Raw genomic sequence first — 26,256 nt, forward strand, 5'->3', positions numbered from 1 at the left:
GGTCCCAGAAGAAAGTCCCAGGCAGGGACAAAGATGGGGATCAGAGTTGGGTCCCGTTGAGTCAAGATAAATGCTACTGTCGGAGAAAAAGGCTCTCCGGTTAAGAAAAGACCTGTGGAGAACAGACTTGATGCAAAACTGGCTTGAGAAAAGCCCAGAAGATTAGAGAGCACAGCCAAATGTTGGTGACTCCATGCCACAATCTACAAGGGGAAAGGCACCCTTTTCGAGCAGTGGTGTTCTTCTTGCCATGGCAGAAAATTGTAAAATGTGCTTGGAAGATGAAGTGCTAGTGTACTAGGAGATCCAAGGGAGTCTCGAGGTGTGATTGAAACTCTGGAAGTGGATCCTTGTTGAAGCCATTCAAATTGGAACAACATTTGGAGAGAATTCCAAGGCAAGTTCTTCAAATGTGAAAATTGGAGCCTTCGTGAGAAAGAGTTGGCTAGTGGTATGACAAGTGTAGGGGTGTCTGGCCACAGTTTGCCACTTGGTTCACATGTACAGCATATTTACTCTGAATATTAGAGTAAGGTGAATCTGGTAAATTGTTTAATATTGCTGAATTAGTACGTATCTCTAAAGAGATTACTGGATAAAGGAATATTGGGAAATTGAGTCACTTTGTTTTTGTATTGAGATATTTCTAACCTGGTGTAATGCAGTTCATTTTTCTTGTTTTAATATTTATTTTTAAGTTCATCAGCAGGCACCTGTGAATTTGTTCAGTAATTTTCATCCATGGTTTCTTAAAACAAAAGTTAGAATTTATTGAGCCAAAAATCTGACTGTCCAGTGGTAACAGTTGGGATTGTAACAATTCTAAATAAAACGACACACAGCAGTTTTGCCTCCTCTCCCTATGTTCATGGATCCTTAAACAAATTCCAGGATTGGGAGCCACACCTTCGTCAAAAATTGATCAGCTCTTCCTTGGTCTATATCCTATCTGTATACTCAGGTTTGTTTTAATCTATCCGTTAAAGGCAGAGGTAACAATGGAGGCTATTGAAACTGGCAAAACAAATGACTTGTTTTGTCCCCTGAGCTACACCAGATGCCTGACCAGTCATACGCCTTGTCAATCAAAGCAGTCCTGGAGAAGGCATCGTATTTTTCCTAAGTGAAAGCTTGCAGACCAGTTTTCCCCCAAAATTTAATTGGCTGTGGACATAACAGCCAGGTCATAACAGTAGGCTTCTCAAGCACTGTTTTCTTCCGTTTTGCATGCATGATGACACTTTTTTTTCTGAATGGGTAAAGTACTCTTGTGCATCTCAACTGTTGCACAATGCTGGTCGATGAAATGGTCAACTCACATTTGCAGCCTGATGATCAATCGCTGCAGTACAAACGCATCAAACCTGGAAGACAGCATCTACTAATGATTTTTGAAGCTGTTAAATCATTTGAAACTTAATTGTCGCCTAAGCTTCCCCCAAGGTTCACTAGCTGTCCAACAGGGCAGGTTTTCAGAAATCGGAGGGACAAGTAAAACAGATTTAGGGCTGTCAATGGTGACCCAATCATCAGCTGTCATACGAAATAAGAACATAAGAACTAGGAGCAGGAGAAGGTCATCTGGCCCATCGAGCCTGCTCCGCCATTCAATGAGATCATGGCTGATCTTTTGTGGACTCGGCTCCACTTTCTGGCCCGAACACCATAACCCTTAATCCCTTTATTCTTCAAAAAACTATCTATCTTTACCTTAAAAACATTTAATGAAGGAGCCTCAACTGCTTTACTGGGCAAGGAATTCCATAGATTCACGACCCTTTGGGTGAAGAAGTTCCTCCTAAACTCAGTCCTAAATCTACTTCTCCTTATTTTGAGGCTATGTCCCCTAGTTCTGCTTTCACCCGCCAGTGGAAACAACCTGCCTGCATCTATCCTATCTATTCCCTTCATAATTTTAAATGTCTCTATAAGATCCCCCATATCCTTCTAAATTCCAACGAGTACAGTCCCAGTCTACTCAACCTCTCCTCATAATCCAACCCCTTCAGCTCTGGGATTAACCTAGTGAATCTCCTCTGCACACCCTCCAGTGCCAGTATGTCCTTTCTCAAGTAAGGAGACCAAAACTGAACACAATACTCCAGGTGTGGCCTCACTAACACCTTATGCAATTGCAACATAACCTCCCTAGTCTTAAACTCCATCCCTCTAGCAATGAAGGACAAAATTCCATTTGCCTTCTTAATTACCTGTTGCACCTGTAAACCAACTTTCTGTGACTCATGCACTAGCACACCCAGGTCTCTGAACAGCGGCATGCTTTAATATTTTATTGTTTAAATAATAATCCGTTTGCTGTTACTCCTACCAAAATGGATAACCTCACATTTGTCAACATTGTATTCCATCTGCCAGACCCTAGCCCATTCACTTAACCTATCCAAATCCCTCTGCAGACTTCCGGTATCCTCTGCACTTTTTGCTTTACCACTCATCTTAGTGTCATCTGCAAACTTGGACACATTGCCCTTGGTCCCCAACTCCAAATCATCTATGTGAACAATTGTGGGCCCAACACGGATCCCTGAGGGACACCACTAGCTACTGATTGCCAACCAGAGAAACACCCATTAATCCCCACTCTTTGCTTTCTCTTAATTAACCAATCCTCTATACATGCTACTACTTTACCCTTAATGCCATGCATCTTTATCTTATGCAGCAACCTTTTGTGTGGCATAGGAAATTCAAAATCCTAGTGAAAAAGGAAAGTTTTTACATTCCCCACCCCATTCCTGCCTCTACAAGGGGATGAAAATCTATCCCAAAATGTGATTTGGAAGAGAACTTGGTGTTCCTCTGTATCTCTCTGGATGGTGCAGGCCACAAATTGGGAAGTTATGCCGAAGAAGCTTTGGTGTGCTGCTGCAATGTATTCTGTAAATATGACACATTGCAACCATGTTACACCAGTGAAGGAAGGATTTAATTTTAAGCCAGTGAATGAAAGCAGACAGCTTTGCCCTGGACACTGTTGAAGAATTTGGATGTTATTGACATGCAGACGAATGAATGTTTAATTGCATTTCTGACTTGCACGTGGCAGGCTTTAAGGAGTCAGGAGTTCAAACACCCACTGCAGAATAACATATTTCTGTGCTGCACTATTATCCATGGCATGTGCCTGGTGCAGTTCGGTTTCTGGCATGGATGTTGATGAAGTAGATCTGGCTTGGATGTTGATCCATTTCAAGTGCATATCCAAATACTCTTTAAATGCAATGTGGGTTTCTGGCTCTGCTGCCCTTTTAGACAGCGAGTTCCCTTTGCTGTCTGGGTCAAAGGTTTCTCCTCAATTCCCCTTTGATTCTTCACCCAAGTACTGTGGGCTGGATTTTATCTGGGCTTTGAGTCTGGATTTGGCAGCATTTCTGTTTAACCATATTTCATCAAAAGGTTGTGTGTAACCGGCCTCCTGTGATGACTTCATAAAGCATTCTTATTGGAACTTTGCAGTCTTATGTGACAGTCTTGTGACATACATTGCAGTAGTTACTCCTGGTGCAGCTGCAGAGGAATATCCTTTTTACTTTCAGTGCTTCCTCACTTTTGCATAAATTAGCCTTTTAGGCAGCCAGCTAGATTAATTTCTGTTGGGGTACATCTTTATTTTAATTTTTTGTCACCCACCATTAGTTTTGTACATTTGAAGATCTTTTTTCTATTGGGCAGCACAGCTATTTACTGTCAGCTACAGTAATCAGCCCATCTAACCCTAACTCTCATCCCATTGCTGCTAACTGTCCCTGTTCTGATTCTTGGCTGTCCCGTTGCTCCTAAATGCTGTACCCTGACCTTTCTGCCTCTTGCCTGACAACTGGGAGTCTGTTGCTCTTTGCTGCCTCTGGATTGACCATTTTCCTTGGTTCCTTGGACCATTTATCCCTTGGACTCTCAATTTTTTAAAATGTAGGAAATGTTATATTTGGCCTAATAGAGACAACAGCAATCCTATGAATGGTGACAGATGGACCCTAGATTTGAAGATGAGCTCTCTTTATTAAGAAGCACGATGGCACCGGAGCATAGCGACTCTCTGCGAGCTCTCCCAAACAGATCCTCTTTTTACATATCTTATAATCGTACTAATCTTTTAAAATTTAATTCTAAAACTAACAGTAGTACCAACTTTTCTCTTTACATTGTGCACCTTGTATTGCCCTATTATGCATTTTCTTTTCTTTTTTCTTTTCATGTACTTCATGATCTGTTGAGCAGCTCGCAGAAAAATACTTTTCACTGTACCTCAGTACACGTGACAATAAACAAATACAACCCAGATTCCACCTGAATGCTGCTGAAAAGTGAAAATATCTCAAACATTATAGATTTAGTAACTGCAGTTGGGAGTGCAGCGTGTTGGGACGTTGTATTTTAATCTTTTTCTGTACCTCGGATTGAAAGTCTGTCCTCTCTGCTGTCTGTAAAACTATTTTAGACATTTGCAGTTTCGCTCAGAATCACGGTTGTGGAAGAAGAACACAGCAGAGGTTATTGGAAGAGGGTAGAGGAAACCTCATTCCACATTAAATGTGTCTGTCAGAACTGGAAAGCATATTGCTGACATTGGCTAGTCTTTAATTTGAGGTAACCATTCAGATTTTGATTGAATGACGAAGCACAATCACATCAACTTGAGGCAACCATTGCCCTTTATTTCATAAAATTAACATCTAGGAACAACACCGTGACCAAACGTAAAATTCAAAACTCCTGGAAGAAAAGGGTGCTGTAGTTTATTTGAACTCTGCATGCATTCAAAGTATAAGCAAGCAGGAATCAAAACTGCAGGTCAGGTACATTGTAAAGTGCAGGATATTGTGGTTGATTCTTAAATCACTGGACTTTGTGTATATTTCAGCCATAGTGCTGTTACACTCTTCTGCTTCATGTTAGGCCCTTCATGTTAGGCCCTTAGCAGTACATAGGCTAAACGAAATGTCATATTTGATTTGACGTGGCTGAACAAAGATTTTGTCTCCCTTATCGATACATTGAGCATGCTTAACTAACACTGAACTTCGATAAATAGAGGGTTAGATGATGAGGTTTGCATGAAGGGCAACATTAATTTCTCTTTTCTACCTCTTCCCTAATTCCTCCTGTTTTCCTACTATTTCTGAATGTGTGGCTTTTGCTTGGGTATGATTCAATGGGATTTGTATCCCTTCTTTCTTGTATGTTTCCCAAGTAGCTACTATAAACCTAATTAGTAAGTCACAATAGGCGAAAGAAAGTGGTAGCCAAATATCACCAGACCCAGTTCTGTCCTCACTTCGTGACTGCAGATGCTTTCTAGAAGGGGCCACTATATAACATTCAGAAGTCAAAACTCTGACCACACCACCCACCAAACGTCCCCTCTGTGGCACTTTTAGTTACCTTAACTAGACACAGATTAGGGATTTACTGGAATATTTTCAGGTTGTGGTAACTCAGTAGCATGGTTGGTGCATTTATCCATTACGTCTCCTGTTCTTAAATATGACTAGAAGAATGAATTCCAGTAAATATGGTTGATAATGATCTTGTGGTAGAATATCAGCAGGGGTTTTCTTGATTAAATGTTATAACTTTACCCAAAGAGTAGGAAAAGCCTTAACTTTAGGGATTTCACTGATCTCCAACCAAAATTTACAATTGAGGGAAGCCTTATGAAAATCAGTGCCAATGATTTTCTGTTCTGCCTATTTATCTAGTAAAGCCTTAGTCCAGACTACTGGTTAGGAAGGCTTCCAAATGTAAGATTTTGGAGTCTTAAATCTGGGGAAATGCATGTATCTGGTAGATGTCATTTGACAAATTATACATAATTATCCTTGTTAATTGTCTGTGACCATTTATTCCATTGTGGGCATGATGTGTGTTGCTTTGGGTTTTAGATGACGGGTGCCAGTTCTTTTGATGAATATTTTCCTTGGAAGCAACGGAGAGCTTTATGCATGCATTCAAAACACACACAGGCATGTACATTGCCAAGTTCCCACTATATTACATTCCCTATGCTTTGTGTGATTGTACTTGATGCTAGAAGCATAGATTTAATGTTGGGTGAATGACTGGGATCTTGAGTTATCTGATCGTGTGGGGAGGCACATGTGTTGAAGTTACTCCTGATTTTAGATTCGGGAAATATCTCGAGTCGAGTAGGATTATGAGACTGTTTGGTTATTCTATCCGTTAAACGTATATCTGCCTTTTCCCCAATGAGAGAAAATGGGCTGGATTCTCCACCCCGCAATTGTTCAGAACACCGGCAAGTTGCTCCGTTTCGCCGGCTGGTCTATGCGGTTTCCGATTGACGGCATCCCAATGACGGAGAATCCAGTCCAATGTGTTTTACTTTGGTATATTAGAATTGTGTAAATGCATTATAAATCTGTTTATGATTAATCCAGTTGAAATAACAAATTTAACCACAACATCAAGTGGGAGATGAAAGAACCGAGATATACTCTGTAGTTGCCAATATTATTTGTCTGTTATCGTTCCTCAGGAAGAGAATGAAAGAAGTCATACTTTTGCTGAAGAACTGGCTCATATCCAGCAAAAATTGAATCAGCAGTTAAAAATAAACAGTGACCTTAAACAAGAAGCTACAGAGGACATTCAGTATAAGGTAAAAACATCCAGCAGTATACAAATCGGAAAAAATAATGGGTAATGTTCTTTGCCATACTTGTCCTTCAGCTTCGTTGGTTAGAAAATAAATGTTAATGTACTCTTTATTTCAATATAATAAACAATTTCTCACCATTTAAACCTTGTACCATGAGACCTCAACTCTGGAAAATCCAGGAATATCTGTAGAAAGATATACCAGTTAAATTGGATGAAATCTTTATTTGCTAAGATAGAGGTGTAACATATTTCAAAATAACTTAAAATTACAGTGTACTCTTCCTCTGATTCTGTTGAGCAAGAATGAAATCTTTCCCCATCTCCCTGGCTCTGTCAGTGTACTCTCCCTAGCTGCATCTCATTCCCCTTCCCCACCAACTTTTTCCCCTCGTGCTTTCTCTGCCCCTCATTCTGTTTTGCATTTGCAAAGTATTTATGTAATTATTAACAAAAATGTGGGGCTTATATAACTAGATTTTTGCAGAATAAATAACGAAGTTGAACTTTAAAGATCTCAATTGTGCACAAGATTTTGCATTGAAGGAGAAAGATAAAGGTTTTAGCCTTAATCAGTATTAGAATTTGAAACTAGATCAAAATCAACCGTGCATTTAGAATGCCTGAGCATAAATTAACCAAAGTAACTCTAGACTGCCCTTATCACCAGTGCTTCGGTGGTGACATTCATTGTTGCTTGTCCTATGTGGGTGATCAAAAACATTAATTTTTAAATTCTTCTAACATCTAATACTGACATACCATTTCATATTATTCAGAGCAGCTGCTCGAATTGTTCATGCAATTTAGGTGTGAACCTGTCTAACACATTATTTGCCTTGCTATTTTTGCTTATGTTCACTGTTGGAACAGTCTCGTCAGTCTACGTTTCTCAACCCTCCGAGGAGTTTACATTACATAAATGTAAAATTAAATTATTTCCTGTTCCACTTGAAGTTTGCAGAGTTGCCACATGTATTTTACAAATTCATAGAATCCCTACAGTGCAAAAGGAGGCCAATCAGCCCATCGGGTCTGCATCGACCCTCCAAAAGAGCACTCTATCTAGGCCCATAACCCCACACGTTGTTCTTTAAAAAAATTAAATAAATTTAGAGTAACCAATTTTTTTTTCCAATTAAGGGGCAATTTAGAATGGCCAATCCACCTGCACATCTTTGGGTTGTGGGGGTGAAGCCCACGCAACCATGAGGAGAATATGTAAACTCTGCACGGACAGTGACCTGGGGCCGAACCCAGATCTTCAGCGCCATGAGGCAGCAGTACTAACCTCTGCACCACCGTGCCACCCCGCACATTGTTCATAGTTCCCGACAGGGCAGAAGGAGGCCATTCGTCAAATCCAATCTGCACAGATCCTCTGAAAGAGCATCCAACCTAGGCCCACTCACCTGTCCTATCCCTGTAACCCCAACTAACTGTAGACACTGAGGGGCAGTTTAGCATGGCCAATCCACTAACCTGCACGTTTTGGACTGTGGAGGAAACCGGAGCACCCGGAGGAAACCCATGCAGATACTGGGAGAATGTTAAAACTCCAAACAGACAGTCGCCCATGCCCAGAATCAGACCTGGATCCCTGGTGCTGTGAGGCAGCAGTGCTAACCACTGTGTCACCATCTCACCCATGTAGGTCTGTATTTTCATGCTATGTCCACTTCAAAAACTCCATTGTTCCTATAAAGATTTTGACGTTTCAAATTGGTTTGTATTTGGGGAGAATATTTAATGCCTCACAACTCTGAGATAAAGTGCTGTTGGTTACAGGTTTGTGACTACAGTAATGGTCATAATTTTTTTAAAATTATAAATGAAACCTACATAATTTTTGGCAAACGTTCACAGAAACATCACTATTAAAAAGAGCTGTCAGTGGGTATTGAGCTGGTTGAGTTCAGACCCCACAGTCCCAAGTTGTGATGCTGAACTTGATGGTCTAGAATTTTCAGCACATATTGTTGCCTTCCACTCCAGCAATTTGTAGCAAGGACAAGATGCTCTGAGTTGTGAACCATCACAAAAATTTCTGGATGATTTGTGCCACTCCCACCATTAGCCTCTCTCAAATTGAAACTTGCTGTCAGCCGTATCACGAATGTCATGAATATGAATAAATCTTCTTGAAGAAAGTTGGTGCTGTTTAAGGACCCTGTTAATTGGGTAATTTATGGTCCTTACGTGCCGCTCAATTTTGGAGCCCCAGAAAGGGAACAGTTGAAATCTAGAATATCTCTGCTGCAAGTAATAATTTGTTTGAGGAGGGTTATCAAACAAATTCAAAAATGTTGTTTGCTGCTCAATCCAATCCTCCTTCCCCCTTTCAATTTCTCCTAAGTCAAATTTGACTTTAAGTCTCTGTATCAAGGAAAATAATAATCAACTACCGCAACATACCTTAAAATGCCCCATTCCCACAGATTCTGAGCCAAACTATCAGTTACTTTATGGACTAGAATCAGAAGATAAACCAGAAAGTCTGTAAAAATCCAACTGGTTCACTCACTTATTCTTCAAGAGAGGGGAGCAGGTAATCAACTACTGTATCTAGTTTAGCCTGCACTTAACGTAATTTCCACGAGTGGTTAATCTTTATTGTTATATGATTCAACAATATAAATTGTCCAGACTTATTGACAGAGATTCAGCAGTCTCAGCCTAGTTGAGTGAGAAAATTAATCTCACTAACACCAGTGAACTGATGGCCAAATTGAAATCGATTTCTCATAGACTAATTAAACAACGGCTGATCTATTCTTACTCACGGCATTATATATCAGCCAACATTGTAAGCTCTTCCAATGCCCTCAGAGTTTGTATTTTCCCACCTAGAGAGAGCAGGTGGGATCCAGCAGAGATGTTGGCACAGTGCAATACAGTGAGATGAGTGTGATCTGCGCACCCTCAACTTGGACTCCAATGATGTTACATGGTTTCACGTGACATAACACGACTACTGTACCACCCGCTGTTTCCACACCAACCCACACCACCACCGACCTCCAACTAACAAATCAGTACTTCATTTGGAAGAGTCCTCTGAGGGAAGTAAGGATCATTTGGAGTGGATTGGGTAGGAGCACCATTGACTGAGCTGGCCTGATACCGCAGGACAAAGCTATCAAACTGGACCTGTGCAAGGTAGTGGGGCAACTATCCCAAGGAAGTAACCTCACACCACCTACCCGACGCAGTCTCAGCTGTCCCACCATGCAATGCTTTTCTTAAAGCCTTGTCTCCGCAGTAAGGAGACCCTGCGTATGGTGTGACAAAATCACAATGCTAAGCAGGACAAAGGGCAGATTTACTAGCCCAAAATGATATCCATGCAGCATTGGGAAGAGGAGCTTTGCATACCACAACGATTTGTAACTTTGTACACACATCTCTCACTCTGATCATCGTCAAGCTGTAAGACCAACCCTAGTTCAAGGTAGAGTGTTAGAGGACGTATCAGAACAGCACTGGACATGACCTTCTAAGTGGAAGCCGAGCGATACTATTAGACCTGCGTGTTAAACGCCACAGAGTATAATGGATCAGGATAAATGTTGCTTGAAAATTTTTTTTAGAGTACCCAATTCTTTTTGCCAATTAAGGGGCAAACATGCTAGCATAGTGGTTAGCACAGTTGCTTCACAGCTCCAGGATCCCACGCTTGATTCCCAGCTTGGGTCACTGTCTGTGCGGAGTCTGCACGTTCTCCCCGTGTCTGCGTAGGTTTCCTCCGGGTGCTCCAGTCTCCTCCCACAAGTCCAAAGGTTAGGTGGATTGGCCATTCTAAATTGCCCTTCGTGTCCAAAAAAGGTTAAGTGGGAGTTACTGGGTTACGGGGATAGGGTAGATACATGGGCTTTAGTAGGGGGCTCTTTGTTAGGGCCGATGCAGACTCGATGGGCCAAATAGCCTCCTTCTGCACTGTAGATGCTATGATTTTGGGTTGTGGGGATAAGACCCATGCAGTCACGGGGAGAATGTGCAAACTCCACAGAGACAGTGACCTGGGGCTGGATCAAACCCTCGGCGCCGTGAGGCAGCACTGCTGACCACTGCACCACCGTGCTGCCCAGGAAAAATGGTGCTGATGGATAATTTTCAGACTTGGTCAAATAAGTGGTATATAACATTCATGCCACACTAATGCCAGGCAATAACTAGCTCCAATACAAGAGAACCTGACCATTTGTTGTCTTTATTTTCATGGCATTAATAGCAGTGAATCTCATACTATTAACATTCTGGGGTTACCATTGACCAGAAAGGCAGGAATGTGATGACATACTTTCCAACAAGTGTACAATCAACAAATGCTACAAGCCCGCTTGATTGGAACCCCAGACACCACGTTGAACATCAATTTCCTCCAGCACCAGTGCACAGTGGCAGCAGTGTGTACCATTTACTTGTCAAGTTGATTTAGGCAGCACTTTGAAAACCTTCTATCACCAAAAAGGAGAAAGGTCAAGAGGCCCATGGGAGCATGTACAAGTTCCCCTCCAAACCACAAACCATCCTCACTTGGAACTATATTTCTGTTCCTTCACTGTCGCTGGTTCAAAATCCTGAAACCCCCTAAAGCACAATGGGTATATCCAAACTACAAGATCCAAGAAGGTGGCTCACCACCACCTTCTCAAGGGCAATTAAGGAGTGATAATACATGCTGGCCTAGCTGCCAAGACTCCTCCCAAAACAGGTAAATAATGGGGTAAGATGCCATGAAAACTCAGCCTCCACCATGATGAAGCACGGGTGACTGGAAGGAATGAGCTGATGTATTTGCAGGTGCCTTCAGTTATCAGTGATCCAAAAAGATTCACTCCCACCACCATCCGCGTACTGAGGATGCTATGTGTGCCACCTGCAGGATGCACTTCAGTATCTTGCCAGTGCCCCTTTGATAGAACCTAACAACCAGAAGATAAGGGCAGCAGGTGCATGGAAACACCACCACCCCCAAATTCCTAACAAGCCACACACCATTCTGACTTGTAAACATGTTGCTTTTCTTTCGTTGAACATTGTCAAACTCCTGGAAATCTCACCACACGGATTGCACTGGTTTAAGAAGGCAGATCACCATCACCTTCAAGTAATTGGAAATTCTCCCCTGGTTGGAGTCATACCTAGCACAAAGGAAAATGCTTGTGGTTGTTGGAGGTCAATCTTGGGACATTGCTGCAGGAGTTTCTCAGGGTAGGGTCAGAAGGGAACACCCTACGTGCTCTCATCCCACGTAATCCCCGCATTGGAGATCTCTACTGCCTCCCGAAAATACACAAGGCCAACACACCAGGCCGTCCTATCGTTTCAGGCAATGGGACCCTGTGTGAGAACCTCTCTGGCCACATCGAGGGCATCTTGAAACCCATCGTACAAGGTACACCCAGCTTCTGTCGCGACACGACGGACTTCCTACAGAAACTCAGCACCCATGGACCAGTTGAACCAGGAACATTCCTCGTCACAATGGATGTCTCGGCACTCTACACCAGCATCCCCCATGACGACGGCATTGCTGCAACAGCCTCAGTCCTCAACACCGACAACTGCCAATCTCCAGACGCAATTCTGCAACTCATCCGTTTCATTCTAGACCACAACGTCTTCACCTTCGACAACAAATTCTTCATCCAGATGCACGGAACAGCCATGGGGACCAAATTTGCACCTCAATATGCCAACATCTTCATGCACAAGTTTGAACAGGACTTCCTCACCACACAGGACTTTCAACCGATGCTATACACCAGATACATCGATGACATTTTTTCCTTTGGACCCACGGCGAGACATCACTGAAACGACTACACGATGACATCAATAAGTTCCATCCCACCATCAAACTCACCATGGACTATTCTCCAAATTCAGTTCCATTCTTGGACACACTCGTCTCCATCAAGGACGGTCACCTCAGCACCTCGCTTTAACCGCAAGCCCACAGATAATCTCACGATGCTCCACTTCTCCAGCTTTCACCCGAAACACATTAAAGAAGCCATCCCCTATGGACAAGCCCTCCGTATACACAGGATCTGCTCAGACAAGGAGGAGCGCAACAGACACCTACAGATGCTGAAAGATGCCCTCGTACGAACGGGATATGGCGCTCGACTCATTGATCGACAGTTCCACCGTGCCACAGCAAAAAACCGCACCGACCTCCTCAGAAGACAAACACGGGACACCACTGACAGAGTACCCTTCGTCGTCCAGTACTTTCCTGGGGCGGAGAAACTACGACATCTTCTTCGCAGCCTCCAACACATCATCAGCGAGGATGGACATCTTGCCAAGGTCATCCCCACACCCCCACTACTGGCCTTCAAACAACCGCGCAACCTCAAACAAACCATTGTTTGCAGCAAATTACCCAGCCTTCAGAACAGCAACCACAACACCACAAAACCCTGCCAGGGTAATCTCTGCAAGACATGCCAGATCATCGACATGGACACCACCATTACACGTGGAAACACCACTCACCAGGTACGCGGCGCATACTCGTGCGACTCGACCAATGTAGTCTACCTCATACGCTGCAGGAAAGGATGTCCCGAAGCGTGGTACATTGGCGAGACCATGCAGACACTGCGACAACGAATAAACGGGCATCGTGCGACTATCAACAGGCAGGACTGTTCCCTTCCAGTTGGGGAACACTTCAGCAGTCAAGGACATTCAGCCTCTGATCTCCGGGTCAGCATTCTACAAGGAGGCCTTCAGGAGACGCGACAACGCAAAATTGCTGAGAAAAAACTTATAGCTAAGTTCCGCACGCATGAATGCGGACTCAACCGGGATCTGGGATTCATGTCGCATTACATTCGGCCCCCACCAACAAGCCTGGACTTGCAGAGGCCTACCGACTGAACTGGCTTGGGACAATTCACACCTCTTTAACCTGGAGTTACCTCTCTCTCTGCATCTTTGATGATTTGATTGCCTGCAGGTGCTCGCATTCCGGGGCATCTCTGACTGTGTCTATATAAACATTTCTGGAACAAGCCTTTCCATTCACCTGAAGAAGGAGCCGTGCTCCGAAAGCTCGTGTTTGAAACAAACCTGTTGGACTTTAACCTGGTGTTGTAAGACTTCTTACTGTGCTCACCCCAGTCCAACGCCGGCATCTCCACATCATCATCTACAAGGCACAAGACAAGACTGTGATGGAATACTCTCTGGATGAATGCAGCTCCAGCAACACTCGAGGCACTCAACACCATCCACCACAAAGCAATCTACTTGATTGACATCCCATTCACCATCTTGAGCATTCATTCCCCCCTCCATGTTCAGTTGCACAGTCTACCACCTACAAGATGCAGCAACTCACCAAGGTCCCTTCAACAGCATCTTCCATACATGTAGCCTCTGTCACATTGAAGGGCAGTAGATACATGGGAATGCCACCACCTCCCAATACCCTTCCAAGCCACACCGCATCCTGACTTGAAACTCTTATCTGCATTCTTTCATTATCGTTGGATCAAAATTCTGGAATTCCCTTCCTAACAGCTCTGTGGGTTTACTAACAAGACATGAACTGCAAAAAGGTGGCTCCTTTATCATAGAACCTAGAATGCAGAAGGAGGCTATATGACCCATCGATCCCACACAGGCCCCTGAAATAGCACCTTGCTTAAGACCACCCCTCCACCCTATTCCCGTAACCCAGCTTCCCCACTTAACTCTTGGACATTAGAAGGCAATTTAGCCTGACCAATCCACCTAACCCGCACATCTTTGGACTGTGGTGGTGGCGGTGGAGGTGGTATGGGGAGAACGTGCAGACTGCACGGACAGTGACCCAAGCCACAATCAAACCCGGATCCCTGGCGCTGGGCAACAAAAACTGGCCTAACCAGCAATGCTCACATTCCATGAAAGAATAAAAAAAGACACCAAAGACAGAACTCGAACCTTGGGATAATGTAGTCAAACTTCACACAGCTGATAAGGATTAGCTAAAAACATGGTTAGCAGGAACAACAGGAAACGTTGAAATATTCAGTCTTAATTGCAGCTGATCAAGATGGAATCTGATAAACTTAAGTCTATGCCACTACTTCAAATTACACATTTTGTAGACCAGGGAGTGGAGTGATAATAACAGTAAAGTTTAGGTCCTGATGTCTCTCAAGTTCTTTGCTCAAATTGTGGTCAAAATGTAAAACAGATAAGCAAGGCTGGTTGGGCAGTGGATGAAATAATTTTGAAATCAACTAAATAAACAGTTTCATACATTTATTAGGGCACTACCAGACCTTTTATCTTTCTGCTCTCTCTAAGTCTAATCTACTGGTCCCTCAGTAATGTAAATCCTGCGGCAATAATTCATTTTATCCAGTCACAGGTACTCTTGTCCTATTACGACAACATTGAATTCAAAATCTGATTTGATATTAAAATATTTTGCACATTCTTTGGATATTTAAATGCCAAACACAAGTGACCAGTTATTTCATGAAGCATGGAGAGTGAGTTAATCGGGGCATCCCTGTGAAAGTTAAAATATTCTAAAATTCAGTTCTATTCTACAAATCCTGCATAATTCATGTCTGCCAATTCATTAATAGAAGATTCAAGGTTAAAGTGGAAACAAAATTTGAGATACAAGGGAGATTCTGTGTAAGCATACACCATTAAACAGAATTGTTAGAATTTGGAACGATCTTCTGCGAGATGTGTTTTTTTTTTAAATAGCCTGACTTGGGGTTGTCTGAGGGATCTGTGTAATTCTTATTTATTTCACCATTGTGACTCATTTATATGCATTGAAGAAATAGGTCATTGAGCAAATTAAACTCCAGCAAACCTTTTAAACTGAGCCACAATAATGTGCATGGAATTCAGCCAGTTTTGATTTTCAGCAAAGTACAACTTTTAGCCAACATCATCTCAACAAGACTCTTTATTTAAGACCACTAAGGATTGTTCAAAAACTGACAGCATGGTGGAGAGAAAATTTGAGTATTTGAAAGACAGCCACCCAAGAAATTAAACTGGGTATTAGAAGATCACTGGAAGGGATTATTGCAACATTCCCAAAAGGGATGCAAGTAAATCTTGAGCATGTTTTAAGTAATATAATAAATTGGAAACCACAATCCATTAAGTACAGTAAAAATGCAGTGTAATAAAAAAAGTTATTTGTTTTGAATTCAATGCCTATGGACAGGCATTTATTGAGTTGCCAAATGTTATTTTATCTTCCTTGAAAGGAAATATCAGTTGATAATTTCTATAGTAATAGTGTTAAAGATGTTCCATTTGAAATGTAGATGTCTAATCTAGATCCTAAGTCTTTCCAACCAAGTGTCTCAAAAGAACTTGATTATTGTCGATTTACTTCAGATGGATGAATGTAATTTTAAATCTCCATATTAATTTGCAATATTTTCCTAACTTTAATTACCCTAAATTCATAAGCTGGTATTTTACATTCAAGCCATAATGCTCAGCTGAAAGGCAGTCCTCCGGTTAACATTACTTACTTGATCTGAAAAGTATTTTATGAGTTTGCAATATATAGCTCCTCTATTGGTTAGCAGATAAAGGCATTATGTCATATGATGTGATGCTGGTCACAGACAGGAAGCTACAAATTCTGTGAAAAATTATGGAAGTATAGAGGAAATTAATGTGTTTCTGAGGAAGGGCAATGTCCGTTATGAAAGAGTGGAAAAGGACCCGAGGAGAGGAAATGATTTATGTAGCAAATTTTCGAACAAGTGAGCATTATCAATAAATTAAAAAATTGACACCAAGCCACAGATGACAAGAAGCTTAGTGAAAAAGCTGGGCCTAAAGGAGGGGAGAGGGGCAGAGAGACAGAGTGGTTTAGAGATTGGGCCCAAGGCACTGCTGTCATTCAAGCAATTGATATCAGAGATGCCAACATTGGAGGAATGCCAAGATTTCCAAGGGTTTGAGAAGACGACAGGGATGGAGGGACTTGAAAACAAAGAAGGATTTTAAACTGAGGTATGGATAGACTGGAAGCGAACACAGGAATGATGAGTAAACAAGACTTGGTCTGACTTTTAAAAAAAAAATAATTTTTATTCAAATTTTTCAACAACAAATTTTCTCCCAACAATAAAATAAACAAGGCATAGAAAAAAACAGAGCGAAAAGCCCCCCCCCCCCCCCCCCCCCCCCCCACAAAGCAATAAATTAATAACAAAAAAGAAAGTAGCAAACATATAGCCGCAAAAACAAACCCCCCCCCCCGGGGTTGCTGCTGAGATTGACCAACCACTAACCCTCCGCCAGGAAATCAAGAAAAGGCTGCCACCGCCGGAAAAACCCTTGTACCGTACCTCCTCAGGGCAAACTTGACCCTCTCCAGTTTGATGAACCCGGCCATGTCGTTAATCCAGGATTCCGGACTTTGGGGCTTCGCGTCCCTCCACTGTAAAAGAATCCTACGCCGGGCTACTAGAGACGCAAAGGCCAGAATACCGGCCTCTCTCGCCTCCTGCACTCCCGGCTCGGATCCTACACCAAGATAGCCCAGCCCGGTTCCACCCTGGAACCGACGACCTTGGACAAGGTCCCCGCCACCCTCTTCCAGAACCCCTCCAACGCCGGACACGCCCAGAACATGTGGGTGTGATTCGCCGGGCCTCCTGAACACCTCCCACACCTGTCCTCATCCCCAAAGAACCGGCTCAGCCTGGCCCCAGTCATGTGCGCCCTATGCAGCACCTTCAGCTGAATTAAGCTGAGCCGTGCACAAGAAGAGGACGAATTCACCCTCCCCAGGGCGTCCGCCCACGTCCCCTCGTCGATCTCTTCCCCTAGCTCCTCCTCCCACTTCGCTTTCAGCTCCTCCACCGAGGCCTCCTCCCCCTCCTGCATCACCTGATAAATTGCTGCGATCCGACCCTCGCCGACCCACGTCCCCGAGAGCACCCTATCCTGCACCCCCCCTTGGCGGCAATAGCGGAAACTCCGCCACCTGCTGCTTAACAAACGCCCTAATCTGCATATACCTGAAAGTATTCCCAGGGGGGAGACCCCACTTCCCCTCCAACTCCTCTAAGGTCGCAAACTTCCCGTCAAGGAAAAGGTCCCCCATCCGCCTGATGCCTGCCCTGTGCCAACTCAAAAACCCACCATCTATTCTCCCTGGTGCAAACCGGTGGTTGCCCTGTATCGGAGCCCAAACTGAGGCCTTCACTTCCCCCCTATGCCGCCTCCACTGCCCCCAAAATTTGAGGGAAGCCACCACTACTGGACTCGTAAAATACCTTGCTGGGGGAGTGGGAGCGGGGCCGTCACCAATGCCTCCAAACCTGTGCCCACACAGGACACCGCCTCCAACCTCTTCCATGCAGCACCGTCCCCCTCCATCACCCACCTACGAATCATTGCCACATTCGCAGCCCAGTAGTTCCCACACAGGTTGGGCAACGCCAAACCACCTACCTCCCTGCCTCGCTCCAGGAATACCCTCCTCACTCTCGGGGTCTTCCGCGCCCACACGAACCCCAGAATACTGTTATTAACCCTCCTTAAAAAAAGCCTTCGGAATCAAGATGGGGAGACACTGGAGGAGAAACAAAAACGTCGGGAGCACCATCATCTTAACCGACTGGACCCTGCCCGCCAACGAGAGTGGCAGCACATCCCATCTAAACTCCTCATCCATCTGTTCCACCAGCCTCGAAAAGTTTAGCTTATGCAGGCCCCCCAGCTCCTAGCTATCTGGACACCAAGATATCTAAAGCCCCTCTCCGCCCTCTTCAACGTGAGCTCCCCTATCTCCCTCTCCTGGTCCCACAAATGCAGCACTAACAGCTCACTCTTCCCCACGTTGAGCTTATAGCCCGAAAAGTCCCCAAACCCCCCAAGTATCCTCAACACCTCTAGCATCTCCTCTTCTTCTCTCCCCCCCCCCCCGCGCCGGATCCACGATGTACAACAGTAAATCATCCGCATACAGCGACAACCGGTGCTCCATCGCCCCCCACAATCCCCCTCCAGTTCTTCGAATCCCTCAGCACCATGGCCAGGGGTTCAATCGCTAACGCGAAGAGCAGGGGAGACAAGGGGCACCCCTGCCTTGTCCCCCGGGAAACTCCTCCGACCTCCTCCCATTCGTCACCACGCTCGCTACCGGGGCACTATATAGCAGCCTCACCCAGCTAATGAATCCCTCACCAAACCCAAATCTGCTCAACACTTCCCACAGGTAGCTCCACTTCACCCTATCGAAAGCTTTCTCCGCATCCATCGATTGGGCAGCACGGTAGCATTCTGGATAGCACAATCGCTTCACAGCTCCAGGGTCCCAGGTTCGATTCCGGCTTGGGTCACTGTCTGTGCGGAGTCTGCACATCCTCCCCGTGTGTGCGTGGGTTTCCTCCGGGTGCTCCGGTTTCCTCCCCCAATCCAAAGATGTGCGGGTTAGGTGGTTTGGCCATGATAAAAATTGCCCTTAGTGTCCAAAATTGCCCTTAGTGTTGGGTGGGGTTACTGAGTTATGGGGATAGGGTGGAGGTGTTGACCTTGGGTAGGGGGTAGGGTGCTCTTTCCAAGAGCCGGTGCATACTCGATGGGCCGAATGGCCTCCTTCTGCACTGTAAATTCTATGATGCTACTATTTCCGCCTCCCCATCCGCCGACGACATCATCATAACATTAAGAAGCCGCCGCACATTGACATTCAGCTGCCTCCCCTTCACAAACCCTGTTTGGTCCTCATGGATAACCAGCGGGACCATATCTTCCACCCTCCTGGACAGTATCTTAGCTAACAACTTTGCGTCCACGTTGAGGAGCGAGATTGGCCTGTAAGACCCACACTGGAGGGGGTCCTTATCCCGCTTCAGAATCAGTGAGATTATTGCTCTAGACATCGTCGGGGGAAAAGCCCCCCCCTCCCTCGCCTCATTCAGGGTCCTCACTAACAACGGGCCCAGCAGGTCTGAGAACTTCTTATAAAACTCCACCGGGAACCCGCCAGGTCCCGGTACTTTCCCTGTCTGCATGCTGCCCAGCGCCTCCATCAGCTCCTCCAACTCGATTGGGGCCGCCAGACCCTCCACCCGCTTCTCCTCCACTCTTGGGAACTCCAGCTTATCCAGAAAGCGGTCCATCCCGCTCACCTCCCTAGGGGGCACCGATCGGTACAGCTCCTCGTAAAAGGATCTGAACACCCCATTAATGTCCCTACCACTCCGCACCAGGTTCCCTCCTGCATCTGTGACTCCCCCTATCTCTCTCGCTGCCTCCAGCTTCCGGAGCTGGTGGGCCAGCATCCGGCTTGCCTTCTCCCCGTACTCGTATACTGCCCCCTGCGCCCTCCTCCACTGCGCCTCCACCTTCTGGGTGGTCAGTATATCGAACTCCGCTTGGAAACTGCAACGCTCCCTCAAAAGCCCCTCTTCCGGGACATCCGCATACCTCCTGTCCACCCTTACCATTTCCTCCACCAACCTCTCCCTCTCAACCCTCTCCCCCCTCTCCCTGTGCGCACGAATAGATATCAGCTCCCCTCTAGCCACCGCCTTCAGCGCTTCCCAGACCACCCCAACTTGCACCTCCCCATTGTCATTAGCTTCCAAATACCCCTCTATGCACCTACGGACCCGCCCACATACTTCCTCCTCTGCCAGAAGCCCCACATCTAACCTCCACAGCGGGCGCTGATCCTTCCCCTCCTCCAGGTCCACCGAATGAGGAGCGTGGTCAGATATGACTTGCCGAATACTCCGCCTCCACTACTCTCGGGATTAGCGCCCTGCTGAGGACAAAAAAAATCAATCCGGGAATAAGCCTCATGGATATGGGAGAAAAAGGAAAACTCCCTACCTCCCGGCCTCAATAACCTCCAAGAGTCTACCCCTCCTATCTGATCCATGAACCCCCTCAGCACTGAGGCCGTCGTCAGCCTCTTGCCCGTCTTAGACCTCGAACGATCCAGAGCTGGGTCCAACACAGTATTAAAATCCCCTCCCAAGATCAAGCCCCCCGTCTCCAGGTCCGGAATCCGGCTCAACATTCGCTGCATGAAGCCCGCATTGTCCCAATTGGGGGCGTACACATTAACCAGAACCACCCACTCCCCTTGAAGCCTACCACTCACCATTACGTATCTACCACAGCTATCCGCCACCACACTCAATGCCACGAATGACAACCTCTTGCCAACTAAAATCGCCACCCCTCGATTCTTCGCATGAAGCCCCGAGTGAAACACCTGTCCAACCCAGCCTCCTCTCAGCCTCACCTGATCCGCCACCTCAAGGTGCGTCTCCTGGAGCATAGCCACGTCTGCTCCCAGCCCCTTCAAATGCGCCAAGACCCGGGACCGCTTCCCCGGACCACCCAGCCCCCTCATGCTCCACGTGACCAGCCGAATCTGGGGGCTCTTCCCTCTCCCTCCGCGCTGGTCAGCCATAGCTCCCCCTCGGCTCACCACCCCGGCTGCTCCCACCACCCCACCACCCCAATGACCCCCCCCCCCCGTGTAACACAACCACCACTCCCCCCACCCAGTGCCGGCCCCGCCCACTGCGTCTCCAACACGGGAAGAAAGCCAGCGCTTCCATCTCAGACCCCGACCCCCCGACCCAACACGCGGGAAAAAGAAGGGCGCGCGACCCAGCGGGACCGCGAACAGCTCCCCAGCCCTCCACCAGTGAAAAACAAGAAAGCACCCGAATAAATAAATAACAGCCCCAAAAAGAAAAAAGGCATCAACAAACACAACCAGAAAAACAAAGGGACACCCAGGAGGGCAAGGCCTCCGGACTATGTACATTAGTCCCCAGCCCCCCAATCCTCAGTTCAAGTCCAACTTCTCTGCCTGGATGAAGGCCCAGGCATCCTCCGGGGAATCGAAGTAAAGCTGGTGATCTTTGAAAGTGACCCAGAGGCGAGCCGGCTGTAACCGGCCAATCCCCACCCCCTGCCCGTGAAGCACTGCCTTTGTCCGATTGAAACCAGCCCTTCTCTTCGCCACCTCCATGCCCCAACCCCGATACATCCTGATCTCTACATTCTCCCACCTGCTGGCCCCCCCTTCTCTGCCCATCCCAGCACACACTCACGGTCAACGAAGCGGCGAAAACGGACCAGCACCGCCCTAGGCGGCTCGTTCGGCTTGGGCTTCCTCAACAGCACTCAACGGGCACCCTCCAGCTCCAAGGGCCTCTGGAACGAACCCACGCCCATTAACGAGTTCAGCATCACGGCCACGTAGGCCCCCAAGTCCGAACCTTCCAGCCCCTCCGGGAGGTCCAGGATCCGCAGGTTCTTCCGACGAGAACGGTTCTCCATCTCCTCCATCTTCGCCAACCACCTCTTGTGGAGCGCCTCGTGCGACTCCACCTTCACTGCCAGGCCTAGGAGCTTATCCTCGCTCTCCGAGGCCTTTTGCCGTAGCTCTCGGATCTCTGCACCCTGAGCCGTCTGAGTCACCATGAGCTTGTCCAGCGAGGCCTTAAACGGTTCCAGGATCTCAGCCTTCAGCTGTCTGAAGCAGCACTTAAGCTGCTCCTGCGCCCACTGCTGCCACGCTGCCGGTTCCCCGCCCGCCGCCATCTTGTTTCTCCTGCCTCGCACCTTTCTCTGCTCCAAAGCCGATTTTTTAACTGCTCCGCTCCTGGTCCAGTCCATCCATCGGCAGATAAGCGCAGTGTATGTGTTCCCACACCGGGAAAAGTCCAGCCAGCACCGCTACGGGCCCTTAAAAGAGCCCAAAAGACCGAAAATAGCGGGAGCTACCGAACATGTGGCTTAGCTCCGCATCACCGCAACCGGAAGTCCCCGACTTGGTCTGACTTAAGACATGGGCAGCAGAGTTTTGGAATAGCGAGTTTGTGGCTGGCCGAGAGTATTGGAACGTTGAGTGCAGAAGTAACAATGGCATTAGAAAGGTTTCATTGTCAGGTAGGTTTCAACCAGTCATTGTTGAATGGTGTAAGACGTGTAAGTAGGCAGTCTTGGTGGTGGAACAGAGCAACAGAAGCTCATCTCGATCAAGCATAAATCCAAGGTTTGAAGATCTGGCAAGCTTCAGACAATTAATCAGGTGAAGGATGGAAACAATAATTGGGATATTAAGTTTATGGCAGGGGCCTAGACTTCACTCTTTCCCATGTTTAGTTGGAGTAAACTTGTGCTCATCTAATTTAGGTTGCCGGTCAAGTATTGGGACAAATCCGAGGCAGTGGACTTGTCAAAAGTGATGGTGGTGCAATAGATGTGATGTTTTATTTTCAGATGTTGCTTCCAATAGGCAGCAGATGAGAAATGCAAAGAAATAGAGAAATCCTTGGAGAATTCCAGAAGGAACAGCTGAGACTGGGAAAAGAAGCTGTTGCAGCCTTTCATGAGAATGGAACTGGGCAAGGACAGTTCTGTCCAACTGTTGCTTTGCATCCAGCTGGGCAATGAAGGCGGTGGTTCTCTGCCCCATTGCACCCAGTGCACGTTCTGGGAGAGTAGCCAGATAGCCCCTAACGAAGTTTGCACTGGGCAATGAATGGAGCTCGATGCTCCTGGCCTGTGGCACGAGGCACAATGTGGTTCATGCCTTCACTGGGTGTGGACCAGATGAGCATATTTAAACTGGCATTTAAATATGCTCAGATCTTTCAAACCTGGAGTCTCCCAACTGCAAAGATCCCCCCCCCCCCCCCGGGCACAGCTTTGGTACGACCGTGCCCTGACAACCTCGCGGCACTACCAGGGTGCAGGGCCTGAAAGAACATGGCCATGAGAGGGCATTTGGTGACCCCATACCTATTGCTCAACTTGGGGGGGGGGGGGGGGGGGGCTGGGGGGGGGTTGCTGAAAGAGACCCTTTGGGAGGCTCCCAATGCCAGCCTTCAGGGATCACGTTGAGATCTCTGAGACCTTGCTTGCCAGTGTCTTCGGGATCCACTCATCACAAAAAAGTGTGGAAAAATTGAAATGGGAATTTGCTTCCAAAGGAGTAGGCGGGAGTTGACTATTTGGTTATTTTTTGGCAATCAGGCCCATACACCCAATTTTGTTGGTAAAATCTATGATGTTTACACTTAAATACATTATGAATATGCTACTGCTTTCATGTTTAAACATAAACCGAAAGTGATTCCGTCTGAAGTAATTTCCTGTTAATGGGTAGATGTTTTTGTGTGAGTTCTTTCCATCATTTATGAACAGAGGCAAAATATGTAGGCTGTTTGCAAAAAAATTGGTGCTTGTATTAAATTGACAAAACTTGCAGGTGGCTGTTTGTTTTAATGGAGAGTAATTGGTTTGACATATCACATTGGATTTGGAAAGGAAAGAATAAGACATCAAAGAAAGGTTGCAAAGTCATTTGAGACAAGTACATTCAAAAATTAACATTAGCGAATTTGTTAACCTCTGTCAGAGATTTGGCAATTGTACAGTTAGCTTCATGAAGGTGTACAGAGTTCAAGGAGGAATGAAAAAAAGTACTGCATTGTATTAAAACCATAACTCTGGAGATAATGGTATCGTACATGCTTGAAAGAATATAGAACATAGAATATACAGTGCAGAAGGAGGCCATTCAGCCCATTGATTCTGCACCAACCCACTTAAGCCCTCACTTCAACCCTATCCCCTTAATCCAATAACCCCTCCTAACCTTTCTGGACACTAATATAGCAAGGAAATTGATTATGTCAAATTACTTTTTAAGCACATGATTTGAAATTAAAACCACAGTATGTTTTTGTATATAGAAATATCCAGCTCTACACTGCATGTAAAGTAATGCGTATCCATTCAAAATAAGTGAATTTGGTTTTCTAATAATTTCAAAACTAACCTTTGTGAGCCAACTCCTTTCAGTAGCTTATATTGTTTTTTAAAAAGACATGAATTGCTTTTTCCTAATTTAATTTGGAAAACATATTGCCATCTGTGGATATCCCGTTTCTCCCAAATGTAACAGGAAATAAGCTTGTACTCAGGAGTAGACAGCAGTGTAACAGACTGTATTCCAAATCAATCCCTGGAACAATCAGTAAAGAGGCAGCTCGTAAAATTAGATCTATATCTTCCTTTAACAAAGTCTGTGGGGGTGGAATGTTGGATTCTGGAATGCTAGAAATACTCTGCAGACCTGGCAGGTCTGTGGAGAGAGAAAGTTAACTTTTCAGGTCACTGGCCTTTCATCAGAATTGGAAAATTACAAATACAATTCGATAAATAATCACCAAAGTAATTGACCTGAAATATCTGACTACGGACGCGGTTCTCCGGCCTCATTGCACTCTCGCTCAAGTGAAACGAAGCCGGTGAATAGCGGGAGAGGCCGAAAATGAGAACCGTGCCAGGCACCGAACTGTTTGCGATGCAATCGGCCCACTCCTGTAGGCAAAATTGGTGTACATCCTAGGTTTGATTTCTACTGGAGGAAGGGCTTGTGCTCTGTTAGAGCCCCACATCGACTTGTAGTTAGTTCTCTTCAGTAATAACGGATGTGGAGGCTCCTGTATCCACCTCAATCTAGATTTGCTTCCCACTCACCACCACTGCAATATAAATAGGCTCTGCTCACGCCTCAGTAACATTAAATATATTGTAAGCATGCTCCTCTGCCTGCTCCACATGGGGCATAGCTGCTTGGCGCTTCCTTGAATTTAAATTTTATTGCAGTACTGCATTTTTTTTGCTAAATGAATTGGTGACAATCAGCCTCTAGAAACGTGTATACTGATTTACATAGTCAGGCCTTCCACACCTAAATCATTCCATTGCTTTAACTTTTTTTCTGTCAGTTCATTTCTGTATTTGATGCAGTGCCCCTGTTTGGGCATTACTATTATTAGCCTGCTGAATATATGTAGCAGTGATGGCAGATTTGAAGACAAGACCAACAAATCCTAAGAGAGAAACTGTAACAGTGTCAGCTGGTGACCAGGAGGGATGTTGGATGGTCAACCGTTTAGTGGTCAGCCGTTTACTAGGAGTAGGGTCAATAGATCATGAGGTGGGTATCAGGAGATGATGGGCTCAGAAAGGACATGAGAGAAGAGAGAGAAACTGGAGAAAGATAAAAATTCTGGGGTAGGTCAGCGGGAGGTTTCACATTCATAGAATTTACAGTGCAGAAGGATGCCAAGCCTGAACTGGGTCTTGGAAAGAGCACCCTACTTAAGTCCATGCCTCCACCCTATCCCACCTAACCATTTTGGGCACTAAGGGCAATTTAGTATGGCCAATCCACCTAACCTGCACATCTTTTGACTGTGGGGGGAAACCGGAGCACCTGGAGAAACCCACGGTGTTGGAGGAAGTTCAGTCTGGTGGGCAACGGGGAAGGCAGGAAAGTGACAGAGACAGCAGATCAACTGGTCTCTATCTCAATGACCAGTAACCCATGAGCTTCTTGTGCTTAATGTTGGCAGCGAGGGTGCTGACACTGGAGAAGCGTTTAACAAATGGCCTGCTGCAGCATTATCATAGATTAGTAAATTGATTTAGCAGACATGAACAGGAACCGATAGTGCTTTTGGTGGTCCAGCCTGATCTGTTGGTGAATGGCTAAACCCGTTGTCTGCTGTTGTAAACATTCAACACTGCATCCCTAGGACTTGAGGGAGTGGAGATGGGGTC

The 26,256-nt window shown here is 45.8% G+C and overlaps 1 protein-coding gene across 2 annotated transcripts in view; it reads left to right on the plus strand.

The window, feature by feature from the left end:
- Positions 1-26,256, plus strand: part of LOC119966079 (tax1-binding protein 1-like) — a 142,519-nt gene that overhangs the window by 77,597 nt on the left and 38,666 nt on the right. Inside the window, exon 12 of one of the 2 annotated variants that reach the window (XM_038797269.1) lies at positions 6,518-6,640. The exons of the other annotated variant lie outside the window; for it this stretch is intronic. Within the exon in view, the coding sequence (XP_038653197.1) occupies positions 6,518-6,640 (123 nt within the window). The remainder of the gene's footprint in view (positions 1-6,517; positions 6,641-26,256) is intronic. 2 annotated transcript variants of the gene reach the window in all.

This window comes from Scyliorhinus canicula, chromosome 5, assembly GCF_902713615.1.
Source record: "Scyliorhinus canicula chromosome 5, sScyCan1.1, whole genome shotgun sequence".
NCBI lineage: Eukaryota > Metazoa > Chordata > Chondrichthyes > Carcharhiniformes > Scyliorhinidae > Scyliorhinus > Scyliorhinus canicula.